This window comes from Calypte anna, chromosome 5A (genome assembly GCF_003957555.1).
Source record: "Calypte anna isolate BGI_N300 chromosome 5A, bCalAnn1_v1.p, whole genome shotgun sequence".
Taxonomy (NCBI): Eukaryota; Metazoa; Chordata; class Aves; order Apodiformes; family Trochilidae; genus Calypte; species Calypte anna.
Window position 1 is genome coordinate 10933278 of NC_044251.1, and position 21447 is coordinate 10954724.

The window sequence follows — 21447 nt, forward strand, 5'->3', positions numbered from 1 at the left end:
TAAATTGATTATTGTTATTATTTTTTAACCAATTAATTTTCTTTGCATTCCCAAACCTTGAACTAGCTTGGCTACTTGTATTTAATATATGGAAATTATTCTTTTAACAGAATGGTTTGTAGGTGCAAATACCAATATTTGCATTTTTGGTTTGTGGCTTTTTTTTTTTTTAGTTAAGGAATTTTGTTAGAATAAGGCTTGCCATCTTACTCTTAGCTTACAGAGATGAGGAGTGTGGTTCAGACTCTTGGTTCAGAGAGTTTTTTTACATTTATGTTTTAATTTTTGTTTTGTAACATGAAAAGCTGTCAACTCATTTATTCTGCAGATTCAATGAACTCAGAGACAAAAGAATCCTTTTGCCACTTAAAGACACACTGATGACTGGAAGTCAAGCAATGTTTGCACTAGTTCTAGGACTTTCCTAGGTAAGAGGGTTGCAGAGTAACATTGTTATGAGGGATAAAAAGCAGGCTTCTTCAAAAGAACTTTCTACTACTTAGCAAATGAAGCTATATTTACTCAAATTCCAACTACTTAAATATTTTATTGAAAATAACTGAAATGTAGAACATGAAATATGATTGAGAATCCTCTGGTGCCACACTTACTTTTACATGACTTCCTTCTTTATCTGACACAAGAGCCACATATGTAATTCCAGAACATCTGCAATATTCCTGTAGTTCTTCCTGGGACTGCAGTGGGAAAAGGGGAAAGGGACAAAAATTTTATACATTATAAAATGATCATTTTACAGATTATAAAATGATAAAATAACTTGATATGCAGAAGTTGCACCGATCATACAGTCTTCTGAGGAAAGTTTTATTAATAAAAGTCCAGGGAGGTGAAACTTCTTTATGCATGTATTCATCCACTTAATGATCCTTAAAAATTGAACCTAAATATACACTAGAGAGAGAGAATGCCTGGGCTCTGCAGTGCTAGGTCCCACACAGAAGGGCCAGCTGCATCTGAAGTGTCAGGTCTTCCTAACTGTGAACTTTGCAGTGTAACATCAATCAAACAGTTACCACCCCGCTGTCTGAAGCTCGCAGTAATAACTCGGTTTTGCATGACTGGTACTCTGGCATGAAGCCTGACACCAGCTGGGTTCCATCTAAACCTGAAGCTCACTTACATCATTCTCAATGCTGAGCTTCCTGATGGTCTTTGCTACACTGACTTAGCAGTGGGTTGCAGGACAGCCTAAGACAGAGGCAAGAACTACTCAAATCTTCATTCCTTAAGAACAGCAAAAAGACAACCTGGGGTGATCATGGGAAAAGCATAATGACATGGATTTTTTCCAGTTCTGGGGGAATGAAACTGTCAGAAATGTTACAGCAAAGAACTACAGAAAAAGTCAGCCAATTAAGTGAATGAGCTCAAAATTGCTCTGCAGCACATTGACTCTGAATGGGCAACTCCACAGTGTTTCTGGTGTTAGTCACCTACTGGCATACTTGGAGATGAACTTGGCTCAAACCCCTCAGACAACTGCCACCACTATTAAAAGGGTCTCTGGCAATGCCATGTAGGTAACTCCAGTAGTAGCTAAAAGTCTGTTTGGTTTTAACTGGAGGAAAAAAGGGCACAAGTCAGCTCGCTACTCTTCCTACCACACATATTATCTCTACATGTGCTACGTGGGTACCCCATAGTGTATCCAGTAGCTCAGCTCACTGAACTGTGGTTCCAGCAGTAGGACTCTGTCAGCATTCCTTCTGAACCTAATAGTCTGCAGCCATCTGGACACATTTAAAGGTTGATACTACCATTCTGTTCCAGACTTGCTCTTTGCTAAGGCTTAAGTCATTAATTAAGGGATCCTACTCTCAGCCCTCATGGAAAGGAAAATATATTGTCTTCACTGGTACAAAATACACTTCTGCTTTCAAGCATCCTCACTTCACTTAACTGAAGCTACCTGGTCTCATTTTAAATTCCTTATGCAGCTCTCTCCCTTGATTTCAACAGGCCTTGGACTCTATACTCTGTGTAACAGGGCAAGGTCACTTAAAACCTCACTGCTCTAAGGAATGCATGAAGATCCTCCACCACATTTCTAAGTAGTCAGGGAGGTAGAGAGGAAGAATGCTGCAACGGTGATACTTTTTTAACATTATTGTATCTGAATAGAACCCTTTATGCTCAGTTTTCAGAGTCTGTAACTCCTAAAACATTGGAAAAACATGGTCTCAGGCTGCAGTGATCTTAGAGAACAAAAATACAGATAATATTTGGAGACAGAAATTCTACCTGAGACCAGTCATACATTATTTCAGCTGGAATTCCTGCAGTCCAGAGTTTCTGAACAATATTGATAGCTCTACCCATTGACATCTGACCAACACTTACAACCAGGAGGTCACATGAGCTGACAGAAACCTGGAAGAAAAATAAAACCAAGGGAGACAGTATTAGCCACAAGACCACCTATTCTCCTTCTTAAGGCAGTTAAAATAACAAAATGGGTTAAATACACTCCTGTTTTTAAAAATCCATTAAGCTGAGAAAAAAGTGATTCTTCTCTTCTCAAAGCCACAATCTACCTAACCATGTCTGAACATTGCTGAAGCTTAATCTTTGATTAAAAGCATCTGCACAGCCTCAGCTTGCCAAGTACCATAGCCTATTCTGTAGCCTTTCCTTCCCACTCTTAGTAATATTAATTTATTCATGCTAAAATTTAATAAAATACACAACTCACAACCCAGTGAAACTGTATGACATTGAGCAAAGTGTTTTATTTTCCTGATCTTCCCTCAACCTCCACCTACTATACTTTTATAAAGGGAGAATTGGTAGGGGTAAAGTAACATTTACTAGCTAAGTATCTACAGTTGCGCTCTTCCATCTGAAGCAATCCAGAGGCTGAGAAAAACACCTCATTTAAATTAAAAAGACAAGGGTATAAACATGAAGATTCTCTCCTAATTCTTATTTTACTAAATAATTCAATGTAGAGGAAACCAGAAGAAAACACATCTTGATGCTTGCTGTCTATTTCAGTACGGTGTTATTTTGAAACACATCTGAACATCTTATTTTTATCCCACCTGTGGCTACATTTAGGTTACTGAATTGTCAGGAGTAAACAAACAAAAGACCCCACCTCCCAAAAAGCATACTTACAGAATCCTCCACACTGGAAACAGCAGCAGTTATTTTATCTATAGCTATGCTGACTCCAACAGCTGAAGGAACTGGTCCTACTGTCTGTGGGCCTCTAAATTGTGGAATCTCAAAACAAGACAAACAAAATGAAAGACCTGAGTATTTATTTTCACAAAATGTCAGGAAGGATTTTCATGTTTTTGAAAAAAATTAAATTAATTAAAAGAGATGAGCACATACCAGATGATCGTATCTGCCCCCTGCAGCAAGAATTTCAGGCACAGTTCTTTGTCTTCTTTTGATGTATGCTATGAACTGAAAGATAATACCATTGTGCTGCTGTATTTTGTAAACTAGTCCCAGATTTATAGAAACCTGTAAAATAAAAATAAATACATGTACAAGACCTGTACCAATATTACAAGTTAATATAATTTCCTCCTAGTAGTATGGATTGAAAACACTGCTCTGGCATAAGGAAGACTATGGTAACACTAAAAAAATTAAAATACAATTAAGAATAAGGAAATGCTACTTCAATCTTAAAGCATTCCAAGAGACCTTGAGCACAAAACCCAAAACCAGCAAGCCACAAGGAATGATGGAAGCCTATAGCAGTAATCAGCTTTTTGTATTTCTAAAATATATAAACTTTGTTTCAAAATTTACAATTCTTTTATGTTCTAAGTAATGCCTTTCATCTTGGCTGAAAAAAACCCCAAAAGCTCTGTGTGTCAGAAATGAACCTAGAGACTTCTGACTGGAATAGGTCTTACTCTTCAAATGAGTCTTTTTTTAAAAATTAAAGTGCCAGTACTTTTATTTGCTATAAAAAGACACTTCCATGCAATTTTTTTCTGTTCTAAAATATCAATATTTTCCAGCAAATTACAAGGCCTTGCAGTCTATAAATCCATTTACTGGCAGAGCATTTTACAGACCTGAAGCTTTATTCCCAGTTGTTTTAGCAGACCAATGATTTCCTCCAGATCTTTCATGCCGTGCTTCAACAGCTGAGTGACACCTGGCTTTTGTTTTATCATTGTGTTTAAAAATGGAAATACATTGCTTGCATCTCCTTTCTGCTCAATGAATCTGTAGAGGCGAGAAAGCTAAAAGCAAAAGTCAAATAAAAAACACAGTTATAGTGACAGAACTCACAATAGGTCACATCTTAAAAAATGAATATTTGACTCGGTGTGGGTACAGTATTTGCCTTTTCTGACTATTTTGCCCAGCAGCTTGTTTGAACCCAATGAGTTAAGGGAATGGAGAGGGACAACTCTGGCATGTCCAGAAGTTAACCTCCACTTTTTATGCACAGTCAGCAACATTTTAAAAGAATGACATTTCAAAAAAGTTTCTCTCAGTTTGCTTTCACAAATAGCAGTACACTGGACAGGTGACCTGTTAATTGTTTCCACAGTCTGATAAATACATTTAAAGGAAGAAAGTAACATGGATAGTTGCAAAACTGACAATCAGAGAGAACGCAATTATACCACTTCCAAGGAGAAAGCAGATGTAACAGGTTATTTTTCTGCCTCTGGTTTATTAAATTGCAAAGTAAATAAAGTGTTACTGACTTATGGCAAGTTACAGGGAAATTAACATTATTAAAATTACTTACACTATTTGATGTGAGAGAAAGATTACAGAATTTAGCTTCTACTTCTCTTTTAGTTAGTTTTTCAGTCTACAAGAGAAAACAGATTCAAACATACTCAACAACTGAGTTACAAAAAAATTACTATTGCTAAAAGAAATTTAAACATAAGTTGCCAAGACCCCTAATTAATAGTTAAATTTACAAATTATGATAATACTGTAAAAGAACAACAATAATAAACAACACATTTTCCATCTGTCTTGTCATGAGGCCATATTTGGCGTGGTTTCAAGAAGCAAAAAAAGGTACAAAAATACCAACTTTGTTGAAAAGCACTTCTGTATAAGAACTGAAATACTTATGTAAATTAATAGTAAAAAAAATTCAAAATGAAAGAGAATAAAAAAGGCATTTTTAAAATTTAAGCACTTGTTCAAATTAATTTTATCTATTTTTCTCTATTTCTATTTTATTTCTATTTATTTATTTTCTATTTTATTTCTCTATTATATTCTCTATTTATTTTTATCTATTTTTCTCTGCTCATAAGGTAAAAATAATCAAGATGCTATTAAGATACCTTTTTTTAGGGTTTTACCAGTTCTTAATTATACAGGTGAATAATTATCTCATAAATACACATAAAAATAATCTTCAAACATCTCAATCCAGAAGTAACAAAAAAAGTAGTTAATCCAAGTTTACAGCCTAAAGATAGCCAGCCTTTTTATGTACCTATAGGAAATTCTGTGCTATGCTGGCAAAGTGCTGTTAATCATTTCTGAAGACATCTCCACATAATAAGATACTCTAAAGTGATGACTACTAAGGTCAAGTTAATAACTAATACCTTACCACAGCATCATAGAGAATGATGTAAACTTGATTCAGTTTATCCTCTGGTATCCCACAGTGCAGAAGTATGGCTTTCAGTAAGGCAGTGTGGTTTAAGTAAATACTGTAATTTCTTTCCTAACAAAGGGTAAAGAAAAAAGGAAGAAAAAAGAGGAGGGGAATTTTTTTTCTTTACATTGACTCCATTTTGCTTAAAAAAAAGAAAGTTTCCTAACCATTTAACAGTATTTGAAAACTAACTTCAGACCTCCCCTTCCATCACCTCACCTTCCTTCTAGAACTGAAGAATGGCAAGGCTTGTCTTGTTCTACAATAATCAATTGCCTCACAGAAGAAAGTTGTTATTCCAATGGCAGTTTAAGAATTAATATTTTCTTTATACACAAACCTATGCTTCATTTTATGTTTACCTGTAAAACATATTTTTAAATTAAATTACAGTGTTCTATAATTGACTGTGAGAACAGTTCTGTACTTGCTAAGGTTAGAGGAACTATCCTTTAAAGCACATTAGAGGAACTGTCCTTTAAAACACATTAGACTAAAGATTTACTGAGATTAAAAACTTAGGATGGAAAAGAGAGCAAAAGGGATAGTTGGACAATCTACCTGTAGAACTGAAAACTCTTGGATGATTTCTGAAATGGCATAAATTGTTTCTGCTATAGGCAAAAAGCTATTTCCACTGGATGTAACAATGTCAAATGCACATTCTAGGAGTTCTTTGGGATGACAGCGGTCCAACTTCCGTGGTCTGAACACTCGCTCTATGCAGTACCTAAAAGAAACATTGAAGAATCAATCAGCATCTTCAGTGGTCCCTTTCATAAAGTATGGCATCTCTGCAAAATGGCACCTCTACATGCCTTACCTTTTCAAGTTTAATATGTTATTTCTCGCTACAAATCTTGCAAAAGGAATCTGAAAAATAAAATTTATGCAAATTGTTGAGACCAAACATTCAGTCTGACTGGACACTGAAACTGGGTAGAAATTATAACTGTGCAGGAACACTTGTACTCTCATCTGTGTAGTTATGCCTTAAATACTTGCCATAGCCACACAATATTAAACAAATCATCCTTGCTACAGATTTCTAAATACAAAAATCCTGCTCCCAAGCTCCTAGGAGAGCTCGGAGAAGTATACAAGGACACCTCTTAATTACCCTAATGCATCCAAAATGCAAAATAAATTGACTATGAGCCTATTAAAATGTGCAAACAGGTATTCTGCTGTTTAAATAAAGGTATACTTTAACCTAAATCTCTGGTCAGTACATTTTCTAGAACAGGTAATTCCAAGTGAAAGATCGATTTTGTAGATCCTGCAGAAATCCTTAACTGAATATCCTGTATAGCTTGATGTTATAAATGCAAAAGAAGGGTGAGTTAAACTGAGCTTAAATTAATGAAATGAAATATAAAAAGTCAGAAATGAAATACAACAGTCGGCAACAAAAAAATATTTATCTCTTAACTGTCTTGCATTTAATTTAACATCTAGATGCTTTAACTACACCAACACTGTGTGTATTTGGTCAGTTCTGATAGAGGGATCCCAGACAGTAAAACTTCAACTGTGAAAACAGAAATTCATGTCAGCAGCTGAATGAACTTTGACAACATCTGTTTTAGGAACATAAAACTGGGCAGTCTGTTACTCATATTCTCTGTAAAGGTATAAATAAGAAAAGGATGGGGATATTAGAATTTTCACTGGTCATTGGAAATACCTTTTCTCTCAAAACAAACCTTCAGCAAAAAAACCAAACAAAAACTCAGTAGTGACTTCAACTGCATGTATGACATTATTTTCACCTATATTAAAAAAAAAAAAATTACATTTGTCCTGGTTTGTCTTTCTTCTGAGGTCAGGGCTCCAGCTGTCAAGATCAGGAGTACTGCACTAAGGAATACAGGAACAGAAACTGAAAGATACACTGCTTCAGCAGTCAGCTTCAGCCTGTAGAAATGATGCTACTTACTCTGAGATCATAAGGAAGCATTACCAACATCCCACTGTGATCCATGAAATATGAAGCTTCGTTATGTTCATACAGTTTTTTATTTCTGGGCATTAGCAGTGGAGTATGCAGTTTGATGGCTCCTGCACAAAACAAATCAAAGACTATTATCTTCCATTTCAGAAGCAGCTTCTGCTTTTTACAAGCTCATGAACAAACATGCAGGGAATGATATCTCAACCAATACCTTCTAAAAATAACGGTATTTTAAGGCTTCTTAATAGACTTCCCCCTTCAACTGTTTAAAGAAAGCCAAACTAGAATCCATGTTCTACCTTCCATGCTTTCTGGGCCCATAAAGCAGCCTACAGAGAAACAGAAGTGCCAATTCCACAGCCCCAGAACAATCTTCACTTTGCCCCCCCTTTTTAAACACTGCTCTTCAGAAAAGCATGCATATGAAACAGAAACTCAATAGATAGCAGCAGTACTGCTTTGATCTAGAGGCACTTCCATAGAGAACAAGTATTGTTCAGACATGTTCTCTCCTGTGTCTCAAAAACATACTAGAATTGTTTATCCTCATGAATAGTATTTTTGCTGGCTGTATTATTATTATAGAAGCTTCTTCAATTAGATTTCAATGTAAACATTTACATCAGAAAAAAAAAAAAAAAGCAGCCCCAAACACAAGGAAATGCTTCAAACCATTACAGATGGCAGGTACAAGGTAAAGGAAAAATAGAACAATTTTTTTTCCAGGAAAATTAAAACATTTCAACCTCTAAAATGCTGACAAATGCTTTCCTAGGTCTGTCAAGCTTTAAACGGTGAGGACAGTGGGTGGGTGAGTAACTTCTCCTTATTTTACTTTGCATTTCTCTGTTTCTGATTCTTTTGTATTGCCAAAACTCTGATCATGCTTAATCAGATTATGATATATTTAGGAAATCTCCCAGTTTCTGTTTTAGTATTATCTGTTTTTATATAATATCCTGAACACCCATGAAACAATACAATTTATAACATTTCAAATGTGACAGTGGGCATACATACATCTTCTTCCTCCTTTAAAAACTACTTTTAAGGAAATACTTCTACTAATGACTGGGTAGAGTCCTGGAGAGAAAAATCAAACATATTATGACATCATCTCTGACTCAGAAAAATCCTGAACAGCAAATCCTTGCTATACATTTGCTCTGTTCCACATTTCTGAGGCTGTTCCCATTCTGGCTATGTTCAGAGAGGGTATTGTGCTACATTCATCCCTGGCCTTTCACTACCATTATATTCAGACCCAGATTTTATCTATCACTTCCTGCCTCTGAAAGCTCACTAAGACTTAGAACAACCATATATATCCAATGATATAATTAAGATTTTCACTGTTCCCTATAGAAAATTCAAGTAATACAGATTTGAAGTTAACACTTAATGGCTATTACTGGGATGCTAAATTACAGCAAAAAAACCCCTTAAAACTTCAAATGATATACAACTACTGAACATATTTTCAGACTCAAGTGACAGCAGCAAAACCATTGGACTCTCTTAAATCACAAACACAAACAGGAAGTATCAATCACGTGTCAAATGTCAATCACAAACAGGAAACAAACAACTTTCGTAAACACACCCACCGTGTCTTTTAAATATCCGGCTGACCATCTCACATACATGTTGCTGTGTCTTGGCTGCCCAAATAGAAAAACTACCCTGAAACCATCACAAAAAAACCCATCACATGACATAAATACTTCATGTAACATACACAGTCATTCCATACAATCTTCACAATAAGCATTCTGGTATCTCACTCACTGTAATAACTTCTAAGACTTACATAATAAAAACTGAACTACATCTATACAAAGAATTATTGCACTGTGTTACCCTGTATTTCTTTAGTTCTAGAAAGACTTAAAACCATGAAAAACGAGAAGGATTACTTTGATTGCCATGATTAGAATGGAAAGAAAACAGAGGGAACATTCTGTTGGCAACCAGATGTAAGTACCATTAGTTTGACAGAAGTTCAGAGTAAAGAAAGTAATCACCTGGGCAGAGGCTTAAAGCTTTAGCTATTCCAATCAAACATTGTTCTTGTCATCACTAAAGAGTGAACATAAGGTCTAAATGGGAAGTGGTATGGATTTATAGCTTTAAATGGGAACTAATGCAAAGGTTAATCATAACAGATAATGCAGCTGTCTTAACCACATTTTGAGTTTAGCAACAGAAACACTTTTTAATAAAAAAACACAGGGGAAAAAACCCAAACCCCCACATCCCCTAAATACCTACAAACCTTCAGTATGTCACTGTCATAGGTGTAGTCTATAGCTGGGGATATACGCTGTGCAAATATCTGACTCATCATGGTTCGGTAAGCCTTCCCATCCACGTTTGCTAAGGTGTGGTGCAGTACTTCATGGAGTTCAGACTCTTCCATTTGTGGAGGTGGAAGATGTTCACTTTTTAACAGCTCAACAGCTGTTGGTCGTGCTGCAGGATCGTGGTTCAGAAGCCATGTAATAACTGATCTCTAAAAAGTAAATAAAAATTTTACAGTTTAGAAAAATTGTATAGTTAGCAGTTTCCACCACACACTTCTTTGTGACATCCCTTAATAAAAAATCATGAGACTTCACAGGGGATAAAAGCCCCGCAGAATCTGAACTTTTGGAGTGGATATTCTTGAGTTATTAAATTTTAAATATATTTTGTTATCTGAATAAAATTTATTAAAGCACCAAAGTTATTAGAAATGTTTCTCTTCAGATGACAAGATACGTTGTACACTTTATGCTATCTCTGGCATCTCTTTATTAACAAAGTTAATAGAAAACAGAATCACATACATAACAAAGATCTGATAGTTACAGATACTAAAGAAGAGGCAATCCTCCTGGAATATTTCAGTAAACTGTACAAGCTGGAACATTTTTATGGTACTAGTAACAGGCAGATTGCTGTTCCACAGGCATAGCAGACAAAAAGCTAATGTTAAAGGTCAGTGAAAGAGGACATCAGCACAAGAAAAAAATTATCTAGATGGTCCAGAAAGAATTACTCTCTTCCCTACCACTTATTTCTCTGCCATGGATCCACAACAGTTCTTGGCAGCTTATTTCAAAGTCAGCAGTCAGTTTAGCCTGCATACCTCTTCTGTTCTGTGACACTGATTTCTCAACAGAAGCTTAAGTTTAAACAACACAGCTGCCATTTGTCTGAGTCTCAAACAATCAAAATTGTACCTTGGAGCTTAAAAGGTATGCCAGCAAACTCTGCATTTATGACTGTGCTCAGGGAACTACATGAATAACTGTATTTCCTAGTCACATTAGTTCGTTCTTTTGATATCTTTTTTTCCTTACTCTAATCTAGTGTCATATTATAATAAGAACTTGGAAGAGATTACTGATTGAAAATAAAGTGGGAAAAAGAATAATTAACATTTCTTGCCAGGGAATACCTAATAGTTAAAATGTCTAAATGTTAAAATTACCTGCTTTGCATGCTTGACTTCATCAAAGTCGTTAGGAAATACAATAGTGGGCTACAAAAAACAAACAAAACAGAAACCACATTTGAATTATAAGAGGCATGCCAGCTTGCTCTGGCTAGTCTTAAGTTCTATGTATTTAAAAAGAGAAACTAAACTTTTTATGGCCCATACCTGCCCCAAGAAAAAACCAAAACAAAACCTTAATGGCAAACTTAATTTGAAGAGCTATCAGAAAAAAGAGAATGTTACTGAAATGCTTTTATAACATTTTGTGAAATGAAGATGCAATCCATAATCACAGGCATTTATCAACAACAAATACCAACTTGTTCCTGAGAGACACCCACCAGGTCTAAACCCAGGTGTATTAACATAATTTCTGATGTTTACACTTTAAATATTCAGCACTATACAAACTGATTTTGCAGACAGAACACTGACTGAGGGCAATATCAATGGGAAATCCATAGTCCACTACAGGAATGTCAGAACCAGCTCAAATTTGATTGTTCTCTTTTCATTGAATATCTTATAAACTATTTTTAAGCGCTTCCTGTAGTAACAGTTTTGCATTCTTTTACATCTCTAAAGAAACTATGTATTGCACAGCATTAATACCTTTTGTATCTGTATACTTACCAGTCTCAGCTGACTGAGAACAAAGATCCTTTCTGATGCAGTACTCATGGGATGATACGACATTTCAAAGAATATGATACCCAAACTGAACAGGTCCACTTTCTAAGGCAGATAAAAATAGAAACTTCAGTGTAATACTGGTGAATTTTCTGTAGAAGATGACAGCAGAGAAAAATAATGTTTTGGTTAAATTTCACAGTTCATTACGGCTAAAGAGAGAGGTGGGGGTTTTTTGTAGTTGTGTTTTTTGGATTTTGTTGTTTTATTTTTTTGTTGAATTTCACAATCCATCATCACAGCACTGCCATGACGAAAGAACATGCTTCCACTTGGAAAACAGTCTTGCTTTGAAATTCAGCTCATCTCTGCATATAAACAGCATCCTCTCTGATGAAAAAATGCAGCCCCACCTCCCAGAATCACAGCCTAGGAATCCAGGAGAACAATATATACTTCTGGTTATGACATTTTACCTTAACTAAAGACTGTTAAATTTCTATCCTACTTATTCATAAAGTTTCTCCATGATTACCAGCTTTCAACTTGAAGTTGCTTGCACCTAGCCATGGTCACATCACACAGAAAAAACTGACTTGCTCGTATCCCTCTACCCTTGGTCTCCTTGAAGAATATTTCTCATTCCCTTGCTTCCCACAACCAGTCCCACCACAATCTGTTCCAACCTCAAGTCACCTTTGTTGAGCAGCAATGATGTAAATTGTACCTCGTACCTCAGATTCCGTGGTACTTTTCTATTAAGTCTACTTAATCATACCTGATTGTATGTAGACTTAGTGCTTCCCTGGACTTCTGGGCTGACGTACAGTGCAGTGCCAACCATCCCTGTCAAATTACCTACAAGGCAAAGAATGAAAGCATTGGTTTCAAGAAAGTGGGAGAGAAATGCAGCATCAAAGTCAAGAAAGAACTCACTCATCTTCTGTCCTCATTTCTTTCAGGCTGGAATACAGAGAGAGACCCAGTCAAGAACAGCTTGCAAGACAGACAGTTCTCACCCTCATGTGTCAGGTATCTGTGTCTACCTATATATCTAAACCAATTTCTTTGCAGAATTATAGGAGGTCAGCACACAAATGATACAACTAAGTTTCACTTCCATTACACACATCTTAAGACACACACTGTACATGTCTTCTCAAAACACACGATAAACCCCTCAAATCTTGAATTATCCTGTACAGGCACAGGTACAGAAGTGCAGATGGAACAGATACACAGGGGCTCTCTACATCTCACCACAAGAAAAGCACTGACCTATTGCAGAAGGCTCACATTAGACACAAGTTCATTTTTAGATACCAGTTAAAACTGTCAGATTATACATAACGAATCTACCCAAAAATTGGTGGTTGTTTCCCCCCCCATGCCCCAATAACAAAGAATGAATGCAAGTTCTAGCAGAGTATACAAGACAGCAGAACATTTTTTGCTTAAAATAATTTAGAACAGTCTACTATGCAAACTAACCTGATGGGTCAGACAAAGCAGAACTATCCGAGTGATTTTCTTCTTGTTTAGAGACCACCTGAAATCAGGAAAACAGACATATTGTACTTGGCACTTGAAATGCTTCTGTTGGCTTTTCTTGCCACTTTGGCTGGCAGTACATGGTTTAATTCTATCACTGCAGAAATCGAAAAAAATAATCCAATAAGCACTACATCTTTCTTTATGTTTTATTTTTACCTTTCGTGTTATTAGAAGATCAAATTCAAGTTTCTTTTTCATCTACATTGAGCTGTACTTACTGCATTTGCTGGATGATCTGTAGCTAAACCAAAGTCACCAATTTTGACATGATCATCTGAATCTAAAAAGATGTTCACAGGTTTCAAGTCTCTGTGTATCATTCCCTGTTACAGCAGCAGAAACAAACAAAAAAGAAAACAACCAACAGAATATTAAATTATAAACGCAATTAAAAATAAAACTCTCTTTATAAAAGACTGGAAAAATCATGCTACATACTTTTATTACAGTGGGAAAGCTACTGCATTAAGTCACCAATAATTTATTTTCAAGTAAAATTATAGCCTGTAGCCCAGAAACCAAAACCAGCCTCCAGGAGAACCATATATGTGTCATATTTTTAAAGGTGGTCAAGTTTTCCTGACAACAGGGAAAGTCTGAAGTGGTTCATTACAGAATTTGAAGTTTATAATAAAATATTCCAAAATCCCCTAACAGATTAACACCAGACAGGCCAAAGAATGGACCTTGCTAATAAATGCCTCAAGAAGAGAAGAGTATGAAGAAAGCCATACAGAAAAAGGCATAACACAGATCCTATGGACAGGTCATAACTGTCCTCCTTACCAACCTTTTCATGGATGTAAGCTAATCCATCTAAAATTTCTCGGAAAAGCCTCCAAAGCCGACTGGTGTCTTCATACAACCCTTGGTCAATAGTATCCCTTAGTGTGCTCTTCTCACAATACTCCATCTTGTGCACATGTAGGAGACAGAGGGCAGAAAGAGCAGTTTTATCAAAAAAAAAAATAGACTAGAAACTTGTGTGTGGGTGCATATTCCAGCAATCAAGCCTTCCACAAAATCATGTTGCAGAAACAACATGGAAACTTAGTTTCATTTGCATTTTTTAAAAGTCATTACTTTTCTCATGAAAACCAGCAGGTTGGAATAAACAGTATATTTTATCTGAAAATGCCAGCATGTTTGTACCTGAATGTACAGGTAATGCACTGTTTGAATGACTGCTGCCCTGTCTTCTCCTCCATGGCCATTCTTTTCATTGCCTTCTTCATCCTTCATTACAATAAAAGTAACACAACTGTTAGCTTCAAGAAGCCAAGTTTTTTTATGCACTGGAACACACTGATGAGAACTTGCCTTCTATGGCTAGGTTTGATTAACAGGAAAATATACTGATAATTTTGTAGTATCACTGCTTCTAAATAAACTAGAAAAACAGGTGTGACCCAACTCTCACTTCCCATCATTACATGCTGGATGAAAAACACTCCAGAAAATACAGGTGAAACTTGGAAATCTAAGTGCATTGTATTTTAAAAAAAAATAATTAAAAATGGAAACTAAAATATACAAAAGTTACTTAATACATTTAATAATTCAAGTCCTACCCTCAACCAACAATTTTGATATAGTGTATATATAGCTCCATAGTGCCAAAAAATGCACTGCCACATTATTAAATGACACAATGAAAGATTTTCATGCCAGTGAATATTACAACAGAAAGATGAAGATTAGCTTTAATGAGAGCATTATACAGATCATCAGATTCTAGATGCTGTAGAAAAATGTGCATTACTTTTCCAGTGATACAGTACACCCATGGTTCAGAGCAAGTGCTGTGATACCAAATCTTAAAATCAGCTAAAACCTTGCACATTATTCTGACTTACCATATCTTTTGGACTGCTAATAACATGTTTTGTCATGAGTTTCAAAAAGTGGCTAGTATTAGTAAATATATTGCTTTATATAACCTAAAAGCAGAAGAGACTTTCAACTTTCAGATGAGGCAAGGCAATCCATAGAGGGAACTGCTAAATCATGTACATACTGAAGTGTTAAACTTGCAGTAACAAGATTTGTGTTCATCAAGTGTGACTCACATTTACTCAGTGAATACTATGGGAATCCAGATCAGCTGCATCGGACTGTGGTACCTATGAAACACAGCTCATGATGGCACAATATTTGCTCTGATTGAACATAACCTCATATGGTAGACTAGAAGCAAAACAAAACATCCCAACAGACTTCTCTGCTTGTCAAAGAGGTCTGTATATAATCTTTTCATTTTCACTAGCTCTATCATGATACTTACTGGGGAATGACCTTTACTGTTTTCATCCTCATCAAAAATTATTTCACTTTCAGAATCTGTGGTTGGCCTGTTTGAAGAACAGAAAGGAAAAAAATCACCAAAACCCCAAAGTTTTTTGTTTCATGAAATAAACATTACCAAGAAATATTTACTAAGAAATCTGGAAACTACTTTTTTTTTCCAAAGAAAATCTAAGCTTCTGTTGAAGACTCTCCATATGCCTTAAAAAAAAAAGCCAAACAAAACCTGAAGGAGTGTCCTGCTTGCAAAGCAACACTCCTTTTGACAGTTCACTCTGTTAAAGGGAAGGTATCTGCATCAGTAAAATTTAATTTCTATATTAATTAAGCAAATCAGGGGTAAGTTCACTCATGCACTTAACCAAAAAATGACCATGAGTGAAAGAACCGCTCCATACGCCAAGGTATGCTAACAAAACTCAAAACAAAAAAGGTATTTTACAGGATTTCTAATAATTCTCCTGTTCATAGAATCATAAAATCATAGAATTGGCTGGGTTGGAAGGGACCTCAGAGATCATCGAGTCCAACCCTTGAACCACCGTTGCGGTTGCTAGACCATGGCACTGAGTGCCACATCCAGTCTCTTTTTAAATATCTCCAGGGATGGAGAATCCACTACTTCACTGGGCAGCCCATTCCAATGCCTGATCACCCTCTCCGTAAAGAAATTCTAATATCTAACCTAAACTTCCCCTGGCACAACTTAAGACCATGCCCTCTTGTCTTGTTGAAAGTCGTTTGGCAAAAGAGCCCAACCCCCACCTGGCTACAACCTCCTTTCAGGGAGTTGTAGAGAGTGATGAGGTCTCCCCTGAGCCTCCTCTTCTCCAGGCTGAACACCCCCAGCTCCCTCAGCCTCTCCTCATAGGGTCTGTGCTCAAGTCCCTTCACCAGCCTGGTTGCCCTCCTTTGGACCTGCTCCAGGACCTCGATATCCTTCCTGAACTGAGGGGCCCAGAACTGGACACAGTACTCGAGGTGTGGCCTCACCAGGGCTGAGTACAGGGTTGTTTATTAACAACCTGAGTACTGTTGAGTACTGTTGTTTATTAAAAACTTTACTCTCGAGGCTGGAAAATACAGTCCAGCAGTGATGCATTCCAACACAAGTTGTAAGAAATTTCTAGAAACTTAAACCAAAATTTTCCTCATACACAGAAGTTTTTAGCTACAAATTTTCCTCTTTGGAGCTATCTGACTGCTGGCAAATACACTGTTATTGAACCAGGTGAGAGAACGAAAATGAAGTTAATTACCTCTGATAAAAGAAGGGCAAGTGTTGAAAGACACAAACTGGGGAAAAAACAACCGTACCCATATTACCTACAGTGTCAATACTGGAGCCTACTTACAGAAATGAATGTGAGAACACTCCATCACCATCGTCATCATCATCATCATCACTGGACTCCTGATCAGCTCCACTGAATTTGTTGCTGGAGGATCTCTCATGTGAAGTACTCCACTCAACTGAACTTGTCAAAACCGGAGGAGGAGCATTGGCTTCCACATCATTTGTCTCCTCAGCGCTAAGGACGAAGAGCCCAGCTTTGGTGGGCAGTCTTTTCCCTTCAGTTGTTTCAGATGGTGAGACAGCAGGAACAGGACTTTCGTGTTTTTCTATCCAAGCATTGTAATACCTCACAATATTCTCATGGTTCAGGCGGGAAAGCAATGTTACTTCCCCCTTAATCCTCCGAAATTGCTTGCTGGCAGGGTTTACACGGATACGTTTCACAGCATAATAGCAACCATCAAGCTTGTTTCTCACCTGCAAAATTCAGATAAATCCCAAGTCAAGTGCTCAGAAACACCTTACCATGTACAGCTGTAAGTAGAATGATTTCAAGGAAGAGGAAGCTCTCTCCTTCAGCCTGGGAAATTACAATTGAAATGTAAGCTTCCCCATATGGATGGGCCCCTTCTCAGACTCCCAGCAACCTCTCACTAAAATTATCAGCCTATTCAGTTCTATATAAAAACCACAACATGGGCACTGCACATTAGAGAATAATAAACAAAGGCATGCAGAGATTTAATATAGTGTTTGCTTCAGAGAAACCAAACACGTCCTCAAATAGGATTCTATAGAGGGAAATAATTTTTTATAGAATACCTTGATGACTGCTCCAAAAGCCCCTTTACCAAGTAATTTCAGCTCTTCAAACTCATTGTAGTAGCGTGAAAATTGTCTCTGTGTTTCTGTGAAGAATGAAGCACTGGATATCTGACTGCTGGGTACAATTGTCTCAATGCAATCTATTCCAGCAGAATCTGTAACAAGGACATAAAAATTACCATCACTGGCAGTATGGGGGCACAGGGATACAGAACAAGGGACTGTCAAATAAGTATCAGGAAGAAGACACAACCTAACTAACTTCAAGTGTAGTTAAAACCTGAAATAGAGGTGTAGGGTTAGAGCTCTAGTACAAACATAATCCTTAATACAGTTTTAAATTGCTAACATGAATTATGATGAACAAAGGAACCAATTCTAACAAGGTATAATGAGGGAAGATATCTCATTGGAACAGCATTTTCCAAGGACAAAGTCTTACACTAACACTGTGCAGGCTTAATTAAAGCATCAGCTTCCTCTACTGATGAGGCAATAGCAATTGTCTTCCCCAGCTACTCATGCATATAAAAAGAAAGTGTGGTCTTTAACTTCTGGCCTTGTTAATGTAAAAACACATGTGCAGTCTTGTGAAGTTCTAGCATAGCTAATTTTTTTTTGTTACTGCAGGCATGTAGTCCACTTATTTAAGAGAATACAGGAAGACCTGAATTTCTTACCATCTAGATTTTCTTCAGCTACAGGTATTTTCAGTCGTGGAATGTTTATAAAACTGTGTTGTAGCAGTTGCTGAGGAGTCCACCTTTCCTTATCTTCCAAGCAAACACATCTGTTACCAAACCAAGAAGAGAACTGTTCCAAGATCTATTCCATAGCAGGCCTAAATGTTCACAGAGGCCTCCTCATATTTAAGAAATTACTACCTTTATAATTCTGGTGGGAATAAGAAGCAAAGACAGACTAGAAAACTTATCCACAGTAACACACAAAGCTGGTGGTAGAGCAGAGAAGAAAAGAGCACCAGACCTGTTCTCCCAATTCTCAGATTTGCAGCCTGAGCTGTGAATGAGAACCCACCTCTTCTCTAGAAACTCACTAGCAAAACAGGGGGATTTAGCTTTTCTTCCAAAAAAATGTAAAGTCTTTAAAAAATAAATAAATAAAATTAACAAAGACAAAAAGATACAGGAACACAACAAACATACTTTTCCAGAAAGTCTTGGAAGTCAGCAGGTAAACTGGTAGGAACAGCAATTGGATATTCCTTGGTTACTTGGCCCTGGCTGAGTGAAAGCAGAAGCAAGCCCAGATTCCATACATCTCCTTTTTTTCCAGGTTTGCTGGGAAGACCATCCTCACTAAAACGAACTTTGGTTTGCTCAAAAACATCTGCTTTGCAGATATCAGCTAAGCGCTTGGAAATGCTGTAGTCTGTCACCTTGATGTTTCCTTCAGCATCTACCAGGATACTGGAAGCACAAAGAAGTTTGTGCACTACTGAATTACTGTGCAAGTAGTCGAGAGCTGACAAGATCTGGGTCACATAATGGTGCAACTGCTCAACTGGAACTGGAGTCTTTTTGTTTAAGTATGTTGAAAGGCTGCAACCACTTATGTGCTCCACTAAAATGTCCACCACAATTGAATCGTCCCGTTCTTTAAGGTTCATACATTTATAATGTACTATGTTTGGGTGGCTTAGCTTCGTCAGTGAGCTGAACTCTGTTTCTGCACCCTGAAGCTGTTAGAGAAACACAACATAACATATATTGTGTCATATCTCATGAACACACCACTACTAAAATATACAACATATGAAAAATACATATCAAATACATTCTCATCCTTTTCTGATAAGGAAGCACTGTACACAAGGGGCAAAAATAATTGGTTTCAGACAGGTAAACTTGATTCCCACTTATTTTAGAATTTTATGATTACATTTATGCATACTTGCAAATATACTTTATTGCATTTATGTTATTATAAATTAACTCATGAATACCCCAATACATTAATCTTCATTTGTATTACAGATACTCTAAACACTAGCATTTTCAAGGTCATCACCACCCTCAAGTTTAATATAAACTAGCAGCCTCAAGCTGAGCTCCATGTAACCTTTAGTTTCTAAATGCAACATATGAGCATTACCTGTTTCTTACACTTTTCAATCTTTTCTATTTCATGTGATGTAAGAAACTTTCCCATCTTTTTTTGCCAGTGCAGAACCCACTCATACACTACAACAAAGTCTCCACTTCGAACTTCCAAGGCATTGTAGACTGATTTACCAAGCTGTTCATCCTTGCCTGTATGTAAAAGGAGAGAATAGGAACATAGCTTCTTTGGTTTTTAAGGATTTGACAAGAGCTCCTTCAAATGCTAATTAAACACCATTAAGACTGCTTTCTACAATTTTAGAAAAACAACCCTGCTTACAACTCAACAAGACTGATACCTACATAGCAGGCATGGCAAGTGACAGATCTGCTGAGGCTCAGTGCTGTGTATCAGGAGTCAGATGAAAGCAATACCACGCTGGCAAAAAATTGATGCATATTGTAAAGAATTTCAGGTTTCAATTAAAAAAACACTCTTCCTGCTGAGCAAATGCTGAGCTCAACACACAGTTGTCATGGATGGCAGTAAAAGGACTTCAGGTCTCTCAAACAGTCAAAGATATCAGAAAAGGTGATTTCAACATAAATTTGTAAAAGCTGAACAGATTTTGATGGCAAAGTTCACTCTATTACTTACTATGTAGAAGAAGCCTACAAGGGTAGGAACTGGGCTGGAGCAATTTACAAGGGGAATGGGAGAAATTACTTACACAGATAGGAGAAAATCAAGCCAGGACCAGGCTGCAGGGATTTATTCAGAGATCAGAGACAGAGAATGAGGGAGGCCCAATTATTGGGAGCCATCCAGTATAGGGAGGCCCTTATACATAATTGTTCATCCTCAAACTGCACTGTGGAAGTGCTACCTTGAAAATGAACAACAATAACATTTGAAGGTCCATTCATATGGGCACTTCTTTAATGCCTTTCAGCTCTGAAAGTCTCCTATCGTGGCCTGTATTTACATTTTGGTAATAAAATAAGTATACATTTCCAATCCTGTGCTCATCACTTGTTTCACATGTTACTGAAAGTTAAATGGCTTCTTGCTTGGCAGTCATGTATATAACAAATTAGGTATTTAAAATGGCAAATTTAAAGGTATTTTAAAAGCAAATGGTTTTCATTATTGTTTTAGTTACGTAGACTACAAAACACTGAGAAGTGAGATGTTTTTTTTTTTGTTACAGCCATTCAGTTATGTAAGTGTATTGGGAGACAAACATTTTTACTTGAAATAGTCCAAAGAAAATGCAACATTTACCAGGAAGAAAATGTTCCTTCTAATCTTTCCCACTCTCCACCTTTGTTCCTTGTACCTGTTAATATTATTATTTAATTTATCCTTCTCAAAAAGAAACAACCAGCCCAACACCTAACCCAGCATTTCAAGCTGCAACTGCAGTTTTCCTTACCTATACATTTTCCTTTATGGACAGTAAGTTGTCCAGCACCACTCGTGCTGAAGTTCAAAACCTCGTAATTTCCAGAAGACTCCTTATCCCCAGCAGAAAGTTCACGTTCTCGTCTGCAACATCAACAGAACATTTTTCTCCAAGTCAAAAAGATAGCACTGTTACACTCCCTAATCACTAAAAGATATCAATTCTGCCAGAAGATTAGCTTTCAGAGACTTTGGCATCCAGTGATAATACCCATTATTTTCAAAGAAACTGAGATAGT

General features: G+C 36.7%; 1 protein-coding gene across 1 annotated transcript in view; it reads right to left on the reverse strand.

The window, feature by feature from the left end:
• EIF2AK4 (eukaryotic translation initiation factor 2 alpha kinase 4) overlaps positions 1-21447 on the reverse strand; it is a 38613-nt gene that overhangs the window by 7748 nt on the left and 9418 nt on the right. The window contains exons 7-32 of the mRNA XM_030451705.1: positions 21180-21292; positions 19796-19953; positions 18847-19382; positions 18361-18470; positions 17678-17835; positions 16914-17332; positions 15539-15605; positions 14407-14490; positions 14045-14167; positions 13473-13577; positions 13192-13249; positions 12479-12558; positions 11704-11805; positions 11065-11115; positions 9865-10101; positions 9197-9272; positions 7575-7696; positions 6459-6508; positions 6197-6365; positions 5588-5704; positions 4754-4819; positions 4065-4235; positions 3364-3498; positions 3142-3249; positions 2266-2394; positions 612-698 (exon numbers count right to left, since the gene is read on the reverse strand). Coding sequence (XP_030307565.1) covers positions 612-698; positions 2266-2394; positions 3142-3249; positions 3364-3498; positions 4065-4235; positions 4754-4819; positions 5588-5704; positions 6197-6365; positions 6459-6508; positions 7575-7696; positions 9197-9272; positions 9865-10101; positions 11065-11115; positions 11704-11805; positions 12479-12558; positions 13192-13249; positions 13473-13577; positions 14045-14167; positions 14407-14490; positions 15539-15605; positions 16914-17332; positions 17678-17835; positions 18361-18470; positions 18847-19382; positions 19796-19953; positions 21180-21292 — 3631 coding nt within the window. The remainder of the gene's footprint in view (positions 1-611; positions 699-2265; positions 2395-3141; positions 3250-3363; positions 3499-4064; positions 4236-4753; positions 4820-5587; positions 5705-6196; positions 6366-6458; positions 6509-7574; positions 7697-9196; positions 9273-9864; positions 10102-11064; positions 11116-11703; positions 11806-12478; positions 12559-13191; positions 13250-13472; positions 13578-14044; positions 14168-14406; positions 14491-15538; positions 15606-16913; positions 17333-17677; positions 17836-18360; positions 18471-18846; positions 19383-19795; positions 19954-21179; positions 21293-21447) is intronic.